Source organism: Castor canadensis, chromosome 13 (assembly GCF_047511655.1).
Source record: "Castor canadensis chromosome 13, mCasCan1.hap1v2, whole genome shotgun sequence".
In the NCBI taxonomy this organism is placed as follows: Eukaryota; Metazoa; Chordata; class Mammalia; order Rodentia; family Castoridae; genus Castor; species Castor canadensis.
The window spans coordinates 78,974,096-78,992,763 of NC_133398.1; the positions used below are offsets into that span (position 1 = coordinate 78,974,096).

The following is an 18,668-nucleotide window of genomic DNA, read 5'->3' on the forward strand; positions in this document are numbered from 1 at the left end:
TGCAGGACTCCAGGCCCAGTCCTTTTTGTCACTGACTATAGCTCTAGATACATTTTCAAACAAGCCTTCTGTTCATGGTTACAAGATAGCTGCTGTCAGCAGTTCCTAGTTCAAATCTTATGGAAAAATAAGAGCCTTTGTTTTGGCATACCAAGAAAAACCACTGGGGTACATGTGTTTTCCACCTTCCTCACCTCTTTCTGTATTCTGTTCTTGTCTTCTGATTAGAGCTCTGGCTGCCATGCCAGATACCTCTGGGACAAAGCCACTTAGAGGGAGAGAAGTATGTTAAAGGAGGCAAGGGTCTACAGTTGTCTGATTCAAATTAAATCTTGGGGCGTGGGTGAGCATTCTTGCCTTGGGTGTCCCACAGTAGATGGAAGGCAGCCATTGATGACTAGCCCTCACCGAACAGCTTTCTAGAAGTGAAGCTGGCAAGTCACTTCGCCATCGCAGTGGCATAGTCACTGGGCACCAGCTTGGCTTCTGTTTGATTCCTAGACAGGACTGCTTCGCCCAGTCATTTCCCAGTCTGTCATTGTGGCATGCACTCTATGCTCTATGAGGCCTAACTTTTAGATAACAAAGTTTGTAATGAGCTTTCCTCTCAGTAGTTTGTTCTGATAAATTTGAAATCTACAGACAAGTTGAAAGAATGGAATTGTGATCATGTATATCCCATTCACCTGGATTTACAAAAATTCGCTCTTTCTTTGTATTCAGATGCTCACGTGCACACACACACACACACACTTGTGCACCCACTATTTTTTCTTGCACACCTTGTGAAAATGCACCACTAAGTATCTCAGGATTCAGATCCTAAAAGAGAGAAAAATATTCCCCTATGTAACCAAAATATCCTCATTAGGAAGAAAGTTTCAATTAAATTTTCCCAATCTTCACAATGATATTTTTGATAGATTTATGCTTTTTGATCCAGAACCCAGGATCTTGCCTCTATTTGTTCCACCTCTTTGACTCCTTTAATCTAGGGTATCACCCCTGCCTTCCTGAGGATGTAGGAGCTGGGGAGGGATGGGGCACAGTCTTTCATGTTGATGATTTTGGTGTGGCCAGGTTTGTAGTTGGCAGAGTAAATCTCACTTTGAATTTGATAATTTGTTTTTGAGGCTAGATGAGGAGTTAAATAGTTTGGGCACAAAACCTATCAAGGTAATTGTGCCCTCGGCAGTGCTTCATGTCAGGTGGCATAATGTCGGAAGTCACATTTGTTTTGGTGATGTTAAGTTTATTCACTTTGTTGGTTGGGTAGTGTCAGCTAGATTTCTTTATAATAAAGGTTCAGTTTAGAGCTGGGGGAGTGGCTCAAGTGGTAACAGTGCCTGCCTAACAACTGTGAGGCCTTGAGTTCAAACTGCAGTACTGCTGAAAAATAAATAGTTTTATCTTTATAATTAATAAGAGCTCTGGAGGTATATTTTGAGAAGTGTGAATATTCCCTTCCTTGCCAGGCTTTCCCCCAAGGTTTTAGTATCTATCAAAGATTCCTGCCTAAATTAATCATTCTATCAGTGGTTGCAAGATGATTTTCTAATTCTGGGATTCCGTTTTCACTCCTCTTCCCTTTTGAAATATCATTATAAAGTTATGGATTCTTTTCAATTGTAATGAGTCATTTCTGACATTTTTCTTTTTTGGTTCTTAAATTGTCCCAGTTTGATGAGTGTGATACCTTTCAAGTGGGCTCTTCTGTCCTTTTAAGAAGTCTTCATCAATGTTTTAGCATTTTCTCCTTCATGGCACAACAAAATGTTTGCTTTGTATTTTCTGGCCCCAGACCTAGAAATAGCTTTTCCTCCAATAGGTGTTTTCTTTGTTGAGGAATGGTATTTAAAAAACTAAGAGACTGGTGGCAAGGATGTCAGAATTATTCTAGGCTCAATTTCAGTGAACAGACATCCCTCAGTATTGTTGGGGGATTGGTTCCAATACACAGACACCATGTGGGTAGGGGTAGTTTGTGTATATAACCCATGCACAGTCACTGTGGATTTTAAATCATCTCTAGATTACTTATAATACTTAAGCCAGTGTAAATCTTATCTATATAGTTTTTATGCTGTATTATTAAGAGAGTATGGACAAAGGAAAACATTGTACATGTTCAGGACAAACAGTTTCCCACCCATGCTTTGGATCTATGGTGGTATTTCACTGATAGAATTGTATGCGGAGTTCCTAGTGGTACCTCGAATTCCAACCTAATATCATAGGTTCTTCCTCTCTCTTCCTTACCACTTTATATTTCTGTGCCTTCCTCTCACAATGAGAATCATAGTTCTCAAAATTATCAACAGATTTACTGCTATATACACAAAATAGCAGTGACATTACTACACTGATGCCATTATCAACAAAAGACCCACTAAAGTAAAATTTAAGATTTTTTTTTGACTTTAGAATATAATCCAGAGGCAACACAACCAAACACCCTGGTTCAAAGATTGCTTTAATAAATTCTTCTTTTTCTCCATGATTATATCATTAATATGTGTATAATTTTTTTCTCTTCAGTACAGCTTTTCCTCCTCTCATTCTATTTTATTTTATTTTTATTATTGTTGTACTTGGGGTACATTATGACATTTACCAAAGTTCTTGCAATATACCATAGTTGAATTCACCCGCTCCATCATTTTCCTTTATCCCCCTCCCACTATTACCAGAGCAGTTTCAATAGGGCTCATTTTCCCATTTTCATACATGAGTACATATTTCCACCATGTTCACCCTCCTGTACACTTTCTCTACGTTCATTCCTAGTCTATTTCTGTATGTCTAATTTTATTAATGCACTTAATTTTATTTTGAAATGCAGAACATGTGACTCATTAAAATACATAGAATACTATGTATGCCTTCTTTTCCATTTTGATTTTATCTCTTGTTTTGCTTTTTTTTTTTTTTTCTATTTTTTCCTTTTTTTTTCGGTGCTGGGGACCAAACTCAAGGCCTTGCACTTGCCAGGCAAGCGCTCTTCCACTGAGCTAAATCCCCAACCCCTTGCTTTTATCTCTTAAAATACTTTTGGATATCACTCTCCATTATTTTGTGGCCATCCTTATTCTTTTTTATAGCTGTGTTGCAGTAGAGTTACCATAATTTATTTGACTGGATACCAGTGGATATCTAGGTTCCTTTGTTTTTACAAATAACTCCAATATTTTGTTTTTTCAAATAACTGGGTACCTAGTTTTTTGTTGTTGTAGGTATATCTTCCAGATAAGTTCTTAGCAGTAGGATTGTTTAATTGAAATCTAGACATAGATAGATTTTTTAATAGATTGCCCAGAAAATTTATATTCCTGTCAAATTCTTGTTTGAGAATACCTTCTTATCATTTTAGAATTTTATGTAATTTGATGGTTGTGAATAGCATCTTTGTGTTCTAACTGATATAAAACCACTCTCTATCCCTTTATTATAGTGCACTGGAATTATTATCTTCGTGTGTCATAAAGAAGGAAGTGATTAAAAAGATACTCATGGGGATGTCTCAAAAAGACATAGGCGCCAACTTGAAAGGTGACACACTTATCAAACTTAGGAAGAGCTCCAAAAAAATAATGTCAGTGATGAATTATTACATTTGAAAAGAATCCATGCCTTTGCATTGAGACACTCCTTTGAACGTCAACTTAAATATTAATAATAAAAACCAGGACTGTAAAATAGGCACAGTGTATGTGGTGGGGGGGTTACTAGTGAGAAGGGGGAGGGTGAAGGAAGGAAATTAAGGTGACAATATGTGGTTGATGGACTTTATATACCTATATGAAACCACTTGCAATTGCTTTATATGGGGTAGGGAGGGGGCTGAGGGGCAGAGATGATGGGGGAAATGTAAATAATGTATAATATAAGTTTAATTGGAATTGTCACTGTGAATCCCTCCTGTATAATGAATATATCCTAATTTCAAAAAAAAAAAGAGAGAACAACAACAGAATCCATGCTTTCATAATGATATTTAAATAGAAAGGATGGTGAAGAAAGGATTACAGGATTAGGAGTTATAGTTTGCCTTGTGAGACAATTCTAATGTATATTTAATTTAGTAGGGAGCTTAAGTTCATTTACATTTATAGATATGAGCAATAATTTTAATTTCAACTGTCATTATTTCATTCTATATAAATAGATGTTCCCTGATTTACAGTGGTTTAACTTATAATTTTTCAACTTTATAGTACTACAAAAGCAAGTTGCATTCAGTAGAAATGGTCTTTTTTTTTTTTTTTTTTTTTTTTTTGCAGTACTGGGGTTTGAACTCAGGGCCTCACACTTGCTAGGCAGGCACTCCACCACTTGAGCCACTCCAACAGCCTTGTTCTTTGAGTTTTGAGTTTGGTCTTTTCCCAGCTAGCAGTACTCAGTGGGATACTGCCTTGTGATCCTGGGTGGCAGCAGCAAGTCTTAACTCCCAGACAGCCACACAACCATAAGGGAAATGACCAATGCTGCGTTGCTGAGCTGGGGTGTTTGCTAGGTTAGGTGTAGCAAATGAGTTTTCAACTTCACTGGGCCTACTGGGATGTAACCTCACTGTAAGTTGAGGAGCATTTGTAGATGTGTTGTATTATATTATTTTTATGGCTTTACTATGTAGTCTGTCCCTTGCTCTTTTAAAATCATTTAGTTTGAGGAAAGTCTTGTATTATAATTTTCTGTCTCTCCTCCTCTCTCCTTCCCTCTCTTGTCCTCGCCTCTCCTCCTCTTTTCCAAGATGGGGAGTGTTCAGGGTCTTATATTATAATTTTAAGATTATTACAAATAATTTTGTATGCTTTTAGTTCCTTTTTTCTTAATTAGGCTTCTGTGTTTGGTTTGTCAGCTTAAAATGGTATTCTTTGGCTTTTCCTTATCAAATAATTTATTCTATTTTATCATTTCTCTTTTCTCCTTCCATTTAGTGTATTTATTTATTATTTATTTTTGTTGCACTGGGGATTGAAACTAGAGCCTTGTGCATTCTAGGCAAGTGCTCTACCACTGCCCTTCTTCTGTTTTAAATTCTGCTATTCGCACTGTGTCAGAACATATAATGTACTCTTATTCTCTGGTTCCTAATTTTGCTTTAATCTTGGATTTAGAATTGAGTATACATTATGCAGACCATCAGATCTTTTACCTGTCTTCTCTTAGTTGAGTGAAATACTCCCTATACTCAATCACCTTGTAAGGACTTCTAAATGCAGTACCCCACAAATTCTCAATTGAGTAAACTGTTTTTTATAGCCGTAGCTTAGCTATTTTTTAAGCTCTACCACTTTAGTATTTATTTCCAACAAAACTTACTCTTCAATTTATTTCCAGGGTTTGGTTGACTTTACGTTTTTCTAGATTATTTTTTCTGTTCCTATATGTTGTTAAACTTTTCATTTGAATTATATGTACATATCTGCAGTTTTTATTTCTGTGTATTGCATTAAGGTTCGGGTGTTTTGCTACATTTTTTTGTTTCATTGCAGATTTTTAAGAAGAATTTCTGTTTATATTTTTTTCTTATAGAAACCTCCAATGTGTATTTGCCTGTCTCCATTCATTTTTAAATGATTTGTTTTCTTAGACCATTAGTGCAGTTGCATGTAGAAAGAGGAGGACATTTGGAGGACTTATGAGGTCCCATCGTTGAAGAGAGCGCTAGTGCACTAGAACAGCAGTGCCCATTGGCTTTGGCCAAGGTTTTCAGAGGGAGTGAGGCAGATGGTCTTCTGATGTTGTCATTCTATTTTGCTTTCATACGATGCATACTTTTCACCTCTTTTGTTTTCCAACTCCATCAAGTCTTCAAAGGGGGGCCCTTCAAAATTGCTCTTTCCCTACCTCACTCTAAGTGCTCTCTGCTACTTTGCACTTTGAGCTCTATGCTGGCCTCAGAGGTGTTGTCCAGATTGCCTTGTGAGGATGGGGCCTCCTCCAGAGGAGATTGTTTTACCTTTTATCACCACCACCACCTGCATTCTCTTCACTCTCCTGCTCCACTCAACTCTCCACCCTGGAATAATCTCAAGGGCTGAGTCTGTTGGATTTCAATATTTTTCTCCTGTAACCTAGGGATTGTTGGGTTTCTTTCTCCTAGTTATGAGGTAGATATATGTTAGAAACCATGTTTGTATTTTTTCCTTGTTTGATTTCAATGTGTTGTTTTGTTGTTGTTGTTTTTGGTTTGAATTTTTGGTTTGATTTTTTGAACTCAGGGACTCACACTTGCTAGGCAGGCACTCTACCACTTGAGCCACTCTACCAGCCCTTTTTTCATGATGAGTTTTTTCAAGGTAGGGTCTCAAGAACTAGTTGCCCAGACTGGCTTTGAACTGAGATCTTCTTGATCTCTGCCTTCTGAGTAGTCAGTAGGATTATGGGGTGAGCCACTGACTCTGGCTCAAGTGTGTTTTTTGAAGGGTGCAGGATTTTAGGTATCCTTGATCCTATTGGAATCAAGATTAAATTCTTCAGAGCCTATTGGGAGATACTGTGTATTTCCTTCTTTGTGTTCTTACTAAAGCCATCTTGATTCTTCCTTTTGTAACATAGATGCATTGACTAACATTGGAAACATCATAGGATGAATTATTTGTATCCTTTAAACTTACTCTCTGGTAGATTAGTGAAACTAAGGGTTGCCAAACATAACAAATGAAAATATAATATATCCAATTTAATTTGAATTTTTTATCTGTAAAAAATAAAAAGTATAAAAATTCCTTATATAATGTATGGGACATATATTAAAATTTTCCTTGTTTGCTATTTGAAATTAAAATTTAACTGGTCATCTTTCATTTTATACAGAAACTCTACTTTGGGAAAATGAACTGTTTGTTACTAGTTGTTATGGTTTGAATATGTTTGAATATGTTTCCCAAAGGTTCACATGTTGGAGGCTTGGTCCCCAGAGTGACAGTATTGTGGGGTGGTATGGAACCTTTAAGAGGTGGGTGGGGCCTTGTAGGAAGTTGCTAGGTCACTGTGGTCATGCCCTTGAAAAAGACTGTAGACCCCAGCTTCTGGCTTCCTGTTTGGGGGTGTGTTCTTTCCCTCCTTCACAAGTTCCTGAGTTCTGCCATAGGGCCCTCACCAAGCCTACACCATACTGCTTGACTTTTATCCTCCAAAAATGGTGAGCTAAATAAATCTCTTTTCTTTATAAAGTATATTTCATTATAGTAATGAAAAATAGAATAATGCATTATTCTTTACAGTACATTTTTTAACTAGTATGATACCAGAGATGGTGTGGAACACAAAGCAGATGTAAAATATTTGTTTTTGTTGTTGTTGTTGCTGTTTTCATTTGTTTGGTTTTTGGTGCTTAGTTTTGAACTCAGCCTCAATTGGTGCTCTACCAATTGAGCCACTCCACCAGCCCAAAATATTTGTTGAATTAAAGATACAAATTTAATTTAGGAACAGATTTGGAGGTCATAATATGTATTATTTCCTAATGAGATGTGAGAATATACTAAAAAAGTTCATTTTAATTCTATTGAGTGTCAGTCCAAGTTAGATTAAAGCATTTGTTTTTCTGAGTTGTATCAACTGATGTCATACTTACTAAAGTTTTCTCATGTTTGTTTTTTCAAATAACCTTTAAGAATCCATCTACCTTAAACTTTTGTCACAATGTTGAATAGATATATAAAAGAAAAAAGAATAGTGGAGTAGAAGATACATAGTACATAGAACAATTTCACAAAATCTAATGACCAGTCGTATTACAGTGTCTTTTTTCTACCCTATAACCATACTTCATCATTTCCTGCTTAATAACTCTGGGTTTACTTTTGTGTAGCTGAGGTGAACAGTACTCAATCTCATAGAAGGTAACTAGCACTAGAGATAAATCATGAATGATGGAAACCAGTTGTGGGACTCATATACTTTCACCAAGAATGGAAGAAGAGGTGCTCAATGACTCACTTTCAACTAAGCAACATCTACTCTTGGGCCTGATATTGAGAAATTTCTTTCTCTTATGATAGAAAGTCTTTTGTGACTTCTTTCTACATGGGATACTTACAAAGGATATGCTATGAGGAGCTGTGGCAGTTGAAATCACCTTCTTCAGGTTACTTTGAGTGATAATTAAATGCCTTTTCTAATTATGGTAAATTGACTTTTCCTCTCTTTGTAGCTCAAAACACTTCAAACAAATACAAATTTCTCACTAAGAAATAACTTCAAGAATTTTGTTGAGGATTCGGTCTTAAGTTTTTTTTTAGCATCTATTAATTAAAGAAAGAGGTTTCATTGTGATATCTCCATAGGTACATATAATGTACTGTGACCATATTTATACCCTGCACTACTCCTCTGTATCTTCTATATCCCCCTTTTTATAATTTTTAATGGATTTCATTATTTTTGTGGATGCTTATACTTCCATCACATTTACCCCCTCTCCTTTTGCCTCCCACCCCATACAGATTGCCCCCACCAAGGTCTTCTTTTACATTTGTGTCCTTTTTTTCAGGTCTAGATTCTACATTTGAGACAAAAACGTGTAATATTTGTCTTTCTGAGTCTGGTTCATTTTCCTTAAATGATACTCTCCGGTTCCATCTATTTTCCTGCAAATGGCATTTCGTTCTTCTTTATGCCTGAATAATACTCCATTGTGCATATGTACTACATTTTATTTATACATTCATTGTTGCTGGGCACCTAGGCTGATTCCGTAGCTTAGCGACTGTGAATACAGCTGCAGTAAACATGGGTGTGCAGGTGTCTCTGTTGTTTGCTAACTTATATAGCTTTGAACATATGGTCAGAACTGGTACAGCAGGATCTTACAGCAGGTCTATTTTTAGTTTCTTGAGGAACCTCCATGCTGATTGCCATAGTGGCTGAACTGGTTTGCATCCGACCTACAGTGTTCCTTTTCTCCCTCACATTCTTACCAGCATTTGTTATTGTTTGTTTTCCCCATGATAGCCATTCTGGCTGGAATGAGATGCTAATTCCAAAATGAAATTTAAAAAAGATCTAAAAATTCATCACAAAAATAACTTCAAGAATTTATGGATTATGTGCTGGTAGCATAGCTCAAGGAGTAGAGCACCTGCCTCACAAGTGCAAAGCCCTGAGTTCCAACCCCAGTACTGCAAAATAAAAAAAGTATAAGTTAAAACTTTCCTTTCAAAGGGAGTTTATTTTTTATTTAACTTACAGTCTTTGGAGTACTGTTATCAATTTAATGTTCACTGTACCTTTTTCTCCTCCTAAGAATTAAGGTGCTACAGAATGAAATGACCTACTGGATAGTTACTTGGATCACTGAAACGCCAGTTCAACATTTAACTCTACTTTTTCCACTTTGGAAAGATATGTTCTAAGGCAGCAATGAAAACATACCACAGTCAGACAGGATGAGGTGAACCATTGTCTGTGAAGTATTCATCTTAGTTACCCATGAAGAGCTTACTAATGAGATAGGCAGAAAAGATGTTTGGAAAACTGTGCCCTAAAATCTGTATGTGGATCTGGTCAGTCTGACTGTGCTGCTAACCTAGTGAGTGTGACTAGGCTGCTAGCCTAGTGTTGAATTTTAATTGTGAACATTATTTTTTTTATTAGGGAATGGAAAAAAATGTGGCTTGCATTATAGGAGTGGTGGTTTAGTTTACTCTGAATATGCTGCTATAAGATTTAAGAGTTACTAGAGCCAGGAGCAATGGTTCCTGCCTATTATTCTAGTTATTAGGGATGCAGAGATCAGAAGGATCTCAGGTCCAGGCCAGCCCAGGCAAAAAAGTGAGACCCTATCTTAACCAATATGTTGGGTGTGGTGGTATGCACCTGTCAGCACAGCTACAATCCAAGCCAGCACGGGCAAAAATGAAAGACCCTATTTGAAAAATAACTGAAGCAAAGTGTGATGGGGGTGTGGCACAAGTGGTAGAGTGCCTTACTATCAAACACGAGGCCCTGAGTTCACTCCAGAACCATATCCCCCCCCTCCAAAAAAGAAAGTTATGAGTTACTGTAGAGGAAGTTCAGTATCTTTATGCTGTAAATGAAAGTGTGAAATGTGTTTGGATGGCTTCTTTTCAGGAATTATTATTTTTTGCTAACAGAAGAAATTCTGTTGACTGTTGTAGTAAAGTTAAGTTGCTTGGTTAGATTCATGAAAGAATTTGACATTTTTTTAATTAGTAAGGAAACCACTTGCAATTGATTTTGCTAGTGTAGGATAAAACTGACTGACTTCATTTTCTTGGTCATTGTATGCTAGGACCCAGAAAGAATCTCACCAGGTCAAAGAGGCAAACTTCTCTGTAGGTTCCTTTATGGAGTGGCTAACCAGACATATTATGAAAACTTTGATCTTTTCTAAAGCCTCTACTAGGTGCTACTGTGGAAGTAATCCTTGGCATAACATTGGCCTGTCCAAGAATAATGCTTCATTATCCGTGCAAGCGACTTTGTTGATTTTAAAGTCGCTTACATCTTCAAGCAGACAATAAAAGCAAAGAAGAAGGTAGATTCAGACAGTTACTTTTACTCATCTAGAAAGAATGATATTCAAGTGGTCTTTTAGTAGCCATCAGAATCAGTTGTGCTCATTGTCAGAGGCTGTGATTGTTTTTGCTTTGTACTGAGTAGATTATCCTTCTGTAGGTGCATCCCACTCATGGTAGAAATCACACTTTTTATTGCTCTGAGACATTACATCTTAAGCAATTTCTTATTTTTTCAATTTTTATTTGAAATGTGCAAATGATTTTTGTTTTCTTTTCTTAGTTTTAAATGGCAATAGTTTTGGAAATTCTGTTTTGCTCTAATTTTCCCTTCTAAGTCTGGAATTTGTTGCCTGACTTCTTTGAAAGCCACAATTCTAAATGAAGTTTCTGTGATCATTGAAGAACTCAGGGTATAAATTTAATAACACATTTCTCTTAATGTTTTCTTAGGTTTCCTTTTTTATTTCCTTCATAACTACTACCATAATCTCTAATTATATTGTGTTTCTTGTCGACTTTTTTATTATTCATGTACTCCATTTCAAACATAAACTTTGCAAAGTTATATCATGCATTTTAATTTTCCTATGTAGACTAATCATTAACTATTGGTTAGAAAATACAACATACACACAGTCAAAAGAATGGAGAAGATGCTGGGAGCTGGTGGCTCACGCCTATAATCCTAGCTACTCAGAAGGCAGAGATCAGGAGGATTGAGGTTCAAAGCCAGCCTGGGCAAAAACCCTTCACAAAAATAGGGCTGGTGGAGTGGCTCAAGGTGAAGACCCTGAGTTCAAGCCTCAGTACCAAAGGGGGGGGAAAAAAAAAAAGATGGAGCGTAGCTGTGACGCAACTGCCATTTCTTATGGAATAAAATGATTATTCAATGAATAGACTGATGGTCCTCAATGCAGTGGTACAGCTTAGGATTTTTAAGCTCTATGATGATCCAAAAGCAATAAGCACTCAGTAGAAATCATGCTTCTAAAAGTTTGAATTTTGATCTTTTCATGGGCAAGCGATACACTAAGGGCTACTGTGTTCATTAAGTTGTGATGTTCGATAGGTTGGGTGTATTAGACGCATTTTCTTTTCTTTCTTTCTTTGTTTTTCTTTTTTTGGCAGTACTGGGGTTTGAACTCAGTGTTTCATGCTTGCTGCGCAGGTGTTCTACCACTTGAGCCACTTCACCAGCCCTTTTTTATGTTGGATATTTTTGAGATAGGGTCTCTTGAACTCTTTGCCTGGTCTTGCTTCGAGGTGTGATCCTCCTGATCCCTGCCTCCTGAGTAGCTAGGATTATAAGCAAGAGCCACCTGTGCCCAGTTTATTAAATGCATTTTTAATGCATGATATTTTCTATTTATGCTAGGTGATTGGACAAAACTCCACCATAAGTCAAGGAACATCTGTGTGTCTTTTACAAGGACTTGCAGGTAATTCAACTGTGACAAGCTAAATCCTACCCATAAGGCTGAATATTCTTCAGGTTTTCATGTAAATGAAAAAGCTTTTCTAACAGCCATGATAGCTAAGCCATCTAGCCCCAGTGGATACCTGTCTGTAACTTAGGCGCAACCCTGAGTGAGAGCCCACGACTGAGCCTACTCAACCCATTGAACTGTGAACAGTAACAATAAATTATTTTTTCCAGCCATTTGGTTTTGTCTTTAGGTGTGGAAAAAGAAAAAAGCTAACAGGATGAACTTCAACTATTGGTCTTCGCATACTTTTCTCCTTTTATGAGCAGCATACTTAAGGCCATTGTATGTACTACACGTGTTCTTTGATTTTACGAAAGCAAAAAGACTAGTTATACCTGAAGAACTGATCTTAATAGAGGAAAGAAAAAAGAATTGTGGGGGGGTCAAGTGCATTGGTGTGTTGGCAGGAAAGCAAAGTGGAATTCATACTTTGCAACTAATAATGGTCTGTGTGTGTTTTGACTACTGTATCTCTTCTGATAGGATTGCTTGCTTGAAAGAATAAGAATATTGACATATTGATGATATCACTATTTTCAGCACCAAATTACTGCAAATTTCTTAATGCAAATGTATATATTTAAGGTAATACCTCATTAGCAAGCATGGTGAAAATCCTTCAAGGCCTTTAGAATACTCAGAAAATTGATCAGTAATCCTAGAGAGAGTCAAAGTCAGAAAACCTGGAAAGACCTATTTGTAATTCCAAATGCCCTTTATTTTTATAAAATGCAGTAATAAATCTTTCTTGCTCTTTAAGAGTACGTACTTGAGTGCCTTTTTAGGAGACAAAAATTAGTGGAACCACTGTTAATGCTTAAGACCAAAGTTCTGCTACTCTGCATGTTGAGTTTGAACAAATTAAGCGTGTGTTAAGCTCACATGGTGCTTAGTCTTCAAAAGGATGGGGCTCTCTGAACACCACTTGACTATGCACAGGTTCACTGTAATTGCATTTGACTCTCTTGTCCTGTCCCATTCTTCTGGCTTATCTGTGCCACCTCTATGACTTGGTTCTGATTGAAAATACCCTTTGAGAGCATCTAATCTACTAGATGTTATTAGTTTGAAGGGTTGATTTAGCAAAGATAAAACGACTTTTACTATTGAGTAGCTCTGCAGGATACTATAAAAATGTACATGCTTCAATAAGAATTTATGAGATGTTGAAATGTAAACCTAAGTGTTTTATTTTTCTGTTTATTTGTCTCTGTCTTTCTGTCTATTCATCCATCCATCTATCCATCCATCTATGGAAGTGATGATGATAATGTCAAAACCTCATTTCAGAATGATTGAAGGTTGGGAGGATGGTATGTAGATGTATTTCTGTTCTTCATTATTTGTTCAATTGAAAATTAGATTGTTTTCTCACCTGAAAAATCTCTGCTTATCTCTTTATGTTCCTTAGGAATATTGTCATTCATGAAATAATATAAATGAAGAAAGATGATATAGTAATACAATTGCATTCAAATATTTTTCAAATACTACATTTCAAATGTTGCAAATTTTATTTCAGATATTCAAATGATATTCAGATCCCTCTTTTTCAATCTGCTAAGTGTCTCTAAATTAGAAAAAAAATTGTTTTCCATCAGTTTTTTGTATAACTTCTTTTGTGACTTTGAGAAAAATAATAGTAAGACAATTGAGTTCTGAAGCAATTGGTTGGGATTATCCAAAGCATATTGCATTCTACTCATTTAAAGAAAATAAAGCATCCTGAATTCTATTAGCAAGACTTCTGAACCCTGGAAAATAAAGGGGGAGGGGCGAAGGTGGAGACAGGAGTTTCTGAGCAGATTTATGCATAGAAGGTCAAAGAGGGTAAAGAGTTCTATGTAAGCAGGAATTTGTAAGCAATGTAAACAGAGAAATTACATTTTAGAAAAGAACGAGGGTTACTTTATGCTAATGTTCCCATAATTATTAAATAATGCAACTCCACTGCTTCTCGAATTCATTTTCATGAGCTCCAACGCAAGAGTTGTTTCTTGGCTTAGAGACTCTTAAGGGAAACATTTTAATTGAGATCATCCCTAAGCAAGCACAATTCACTAATGTACTCATTCCACCATCTGAGGAGAGAGTGGTGTATTAAAAAATACCTGCTTCTTGATTTATAGTTTCCTGAAAGAAAGTCATTTGCTAAAGCTAAGTTTCTCCTGAACTCATAGAAGATTTTGCTGCCATTTACTGAAAGCCAGAGAAGAGCTGAGAAATGTTTGCTTCCACCATGCCCTGTGTTCTTCCAAAGAAAACACACTGGGTGCTCCTGAGTGCTTCTGCTGCCAGGAGAAATTTCTCAGCATACTTGGGAGAAGTGAATAGCTCACCTGCCACCATGTCATCTTTTCTTCTGCCAGAGTGATAAACAAATATTAGTGGTATATTAGAATAATCAGCACCCCCAAAGGAATGTCTTCTCTTCGTAGAATTCCTTTTCCTATGTTCTTTCATGAGTCTTCATTGGCGAAGTTTAATAAGCAGATGCCCTATTGTGTGTCAGTGTGAGAAAGATGAAGATTTCCCCATTTTATTTATATCTTTTCTATTACCTTCATTATATGTCTTGACTGTGTCAATTAGTCTCTTCTACTTTTTATCTTAGAGTTTATCTCCGCCTTCTCTCTTAGTAGTCTCTACATTAGTCAGGATTCTCCAAGGAAACAGAACCAAAAGGAGTTTATAATTGCACTATTTGGGGAGAGAGAATAACACACACATACTCACACAAACACAGACACACACAGACACACACACTATAGCAAATGGTTCAATAAAGTTTGAATACTGGTGTACATATATAGAGTAAGACAGAATGATTCATGGGAGGCAAGATGTTTGACCAATGTCTCAAAAGATAATTGGACCAAAAGACCAAAAATCGTATGTTCTCCCTCATATGTGGACATTAGATCAAGGGCAAACACAACAATGGGATTGGACTTTGAGCACATGGTAAAAGCGAGAGCACACAAGGAAGGGGTGAGGATAGGTAAGACACCTAAAAAACTAGCTAGCATTTGTTGCCCTTAACGCAGAGAAACTAAAGCAGTTACCTTAAAGCAACTGAGGCCAATAGGAAAAGGGGAACAGGTACTAGAGAAAAGGTTAGATCAAAAAGAATTAACCTAGAAGGTAACACCCACGCACAGGAAATCAATGTGAGTCAATGCCCTGTATAGCTATCCTTATCTCAACCAGCAAAAACCCTTGTTCCTTCCTATTATTGCTTATACTCTCTCTACAACAAAATTAGAAATAAGGGCAAAATAGTTTCTGCTGGGTATTGGGGCGGGGAGGAAGGGGGAGGAGTGGGTGGTAAGGGAGGGGGTGGGGGCAGGGGGGAGAAATGACCCAAGCCTTGTATGCCCATATGAATAATAAAAGAAAAATGAAAAAAAAAAAAGATAATTGGACCTTATGCTTTCTTTGCATGCCCCATCCTCAGTCTCTAACACCCTACCTAGGCCCAAGACCTCAAATGTAAAATATGCAGTTTACCCCATCTGTCTTTAGAAATGATCGATTTCCCTTTCATGTTAGCTTAGCCTAACTATCTAAACACTGAGGAAAACCAATAATTTATCTCTTCTTATTTTAGAGGTACTGGAGTTTGAACTCAGGGCCTCAAACTTGTTAGGCAGGCACTCTGCCTCTTGATTCCCTCTGCTAGCCCCTTTTTGTGTTGGATATTTTTGAGATAGGGTCTCACCAATCATTTGCCCAGGCTGGCCTGAAACCGTGATCCTCCTGATCTCTTCCATTAGCTAGGATTACAGACGTGAACTACCAGTGCCTGGCCTCTCCATTTTATTTTTTAAAGTAGGTTTTCTTTCCTAAACTATTAAGAACACTAATGATGCCAATGAATGTGCTAGAACAAAAGCATAATCATAATAACAGCAGATATTTCTTATGTAGTTATCTTCTCTAACCTTTGGGGCTATTCTCTGTTCAAACTACAGATAAGGTCTTACAAATTTAAGTGACTTGACAAAATTGTACAGCCAGAAAGAAACAAAGGTGTAGTTTAAACTCTACTCTGCCTGATTCCTCTTAGCCCATATTCTTAGCTGCTATGCTGAGTTTGGTGTTGTTGAAACATACTGAATTTCCTTGGAATTTCTTCATAGTCTTACAAATTGAATGACCACCCACACGGATCTATTTTGGCCCAGGTCATTTTTGTGACTTGATGTCCATCAAACTGGCCTGTAAATATGGTGGTAAGTATCTTAGAACTTCTCTGAGCTTAATTTAGATTTTCAAGAATTTGTAGAGACATCCATAGTTTTGGAGACAGAGTCTTTACTTTGTACACCCTGAAGAAGGACCGCCATCTATAGCCCCTCTCAGAAAGGTTCAGAGTTCTCACATAGGTTTAGGTAGCACTGAGAAAGGAAGATTAAAGAAGGTTTTCCAGAAATAAATGTAAGAAGGAATGAAGTATTGTCTGAAAATACAAAGGAGGTACTAAATTTAGGTTCTTCCCAGTACTGAGAAGATGTCAGAACCACTAGGAGTGACCTTGTCAGAAAAGGGCAGGACTAACATGGTGGACCCATGGCTTCCTGGACTTACTCCCTAACAGCTCATGAAAACTATTTATTGTACCTTCAGGAATTTTGTGGTTGTGGTCATTTAAAATTAGCTTTGATGTGAGTATTTACACCATGGAAATGGGTAAAACACGACTAATAAAGGCTTTAAAAAGAAAAATACCCGATTGACCAGCGTAACACTGGCTGTTTAATAAAGAACTGAGCTTTTTGTTATTGGAAATATTCAAATAGAAACTTGGTGTGTAAGATGTGTTGCAATAAGGGATAAGGAAAAAAATCATGAAGGTCTTATCTAACTTTATCACTTGAATGCACTGATCATAGTGCTAAGGCCAGTATGGTTTCTGTTACTTGATTACTGGATTCTTTATCTACTCTTTATCTTCTTATTCACATGGGTTTGACCCTGATCTTAAATCCTTTTTCTTGCAATTTTTAATTGAAGAGTTTCAATAGCTCTATGCTCTGAAGTCAGGCTACTTGAATTTGAGTCCTAATTCCACAATTGAACATATGTTTGAAGTCTGAAAAATGACCTAGACTGAAAATATCTCATTTTCTTTACTCTTCATTGTTGTTTGTTTTGTTTTTCTTTGCTTTTAAAAGCATATTATAACAGTATCTCTTCCAAACGGTTGTCCTAAGTCTTTTTTTTATTTTTTTTTGATGGGACTGGGGTTTGAATTCAGGCCTTCATTTTTGCAAAGCAGATGCTCTGTGGTTTGAGCCATACGTTCCGTCTATTTTTGCTGTGGTTATTTTTATTTTATTTTTTAATTTTTTTGCTGGATAAAGTTTTGCCTTTATTTTTTCAAGATTTGCATAAACTACAACCTGGAAAAAATTTTGTCTGGGGGTTGTTGGTTTGTTTTACAGTCTATGAGTTCCTTATGCATAATGCCTCCATCTGTTACCCAGTGCCAAGGGCCTACCATATAGTAGAGCTAATAGTTGTTCACTGCTTTGAATAGCTCAATTGTGTTACACAGAATCACTTCTGTTTTCCTTATTGCTGTTTTTTTTTACTATATTAACTATTATTTCAGACCCTTTCCCCATTTAACATGGTAGATGACCATAAACATCCACCCATTTTGCTTTGCTACTATTTTCCAACCAAGCATGAACACACATATGTCATGGAATTTTTTTATTAAGGTAACATAGCCATGGAGTCCTGTGACCTATCTGCCTGGGCTGGCCTTAACAGTGGTCATCCTAATCTCAGCCTCACAAGTAATAATGATTACAGGCATGAGCAACCGGCACCTGGTGGTTGTCTTAATTGATGCTGTCTGCATATACTGATTAATACTATACTTGGCCATGGTAAGGACCTAGTAGATATTAGCTATTTTTTCTCTTAAGGAATATCCTTTCTCTCCCATTTATTGCAACTCTTAAGCTCCAATTTTTACAAAGAATTTCAAGTATAATATATTTTACTAAGCTGACTAGATTTGTTTCTTATTGTGTCTAGAACAGAGTATTTTGTGTATTTAATTCTGTATTCTTAGTAACTTCGCATAGTAAGACTTTCAGTCTTATGAGCCGCTGTATCTATAATAATGAACAATACATGTTTTCAATGCTAGGAGATTATTGACAACATGTAAATGGCAGTTTAAGGGTATAGGACGCACCCCAGCAGTAGAGCTCTTGCCTAGCATGTACAAGGCTCTGGGTTCTGTCCCCAGCACCACATATGCAAAGGCAGTTCATTGGAGGCCCTGAGAACTTAGAAGTTTAAACAGGATGATGTGGAGAGTTTCCTTATCCCCTAGGTATGAAGAAAACGAGGATAAGAACATAAAGGTGTTTATTTGGGGCATAAATTGTTCTTTCATTGAGCAAACACTGTGATATATTTATGAAGACAAAAGGGACATGAGCACATCCCTTGTGTTTTATATGAAGAATAACTCATCACCCTGGTATGGAAAGGGCAGGTTCTTGAACTCACAGAGCAGTCTCTCTAAAATTGCATTCCTAAAAAGAATAAAGGCTGTTCTGGATAAGAAGATGAAAAAACCTTTATTATCTTTGTTTTCATAGGAAATTCTCTATTTTGCATAGTTTTTAAATATTTAATCACGTGTGCATGAACTGTCGTTGGAATA

At 36.8% G+C, this 18,668-nt stretch overlaps 1 protein-coding gene across 5 annotated transcripts in view; it reads left to right on the plus strand.

Moving 5' to 3' along the window:
* Positions 1 to 18,668, plus strand: part of Pcsk5 (proprotein convertase subtilisin/kexin type 5) — a 413,349-nt gene that overhangs the window by 103,184 nt on the left and 291,497 nt on the right. Inside the window, exon 1 of one of the 5 annotated variants that reach the window (XM_074052073.1) lies at positions 13,242 to 13,290. The exons of the other annotated variants lie outside the window; for them this stretch is intronic. Coding sequence (XP_073908174.1) covers positions 13,288 to 13,290 — 3 coding nt within the window. The 5' untranslated portion in view covers positions 13,242 to 13,287. Of the gene's footprint in view, positions 1 to 13,241; positions 13,291 to 18,668 lie in introns of those variants that run through there. 5 annotated transcript variants of the gene reach the window in all.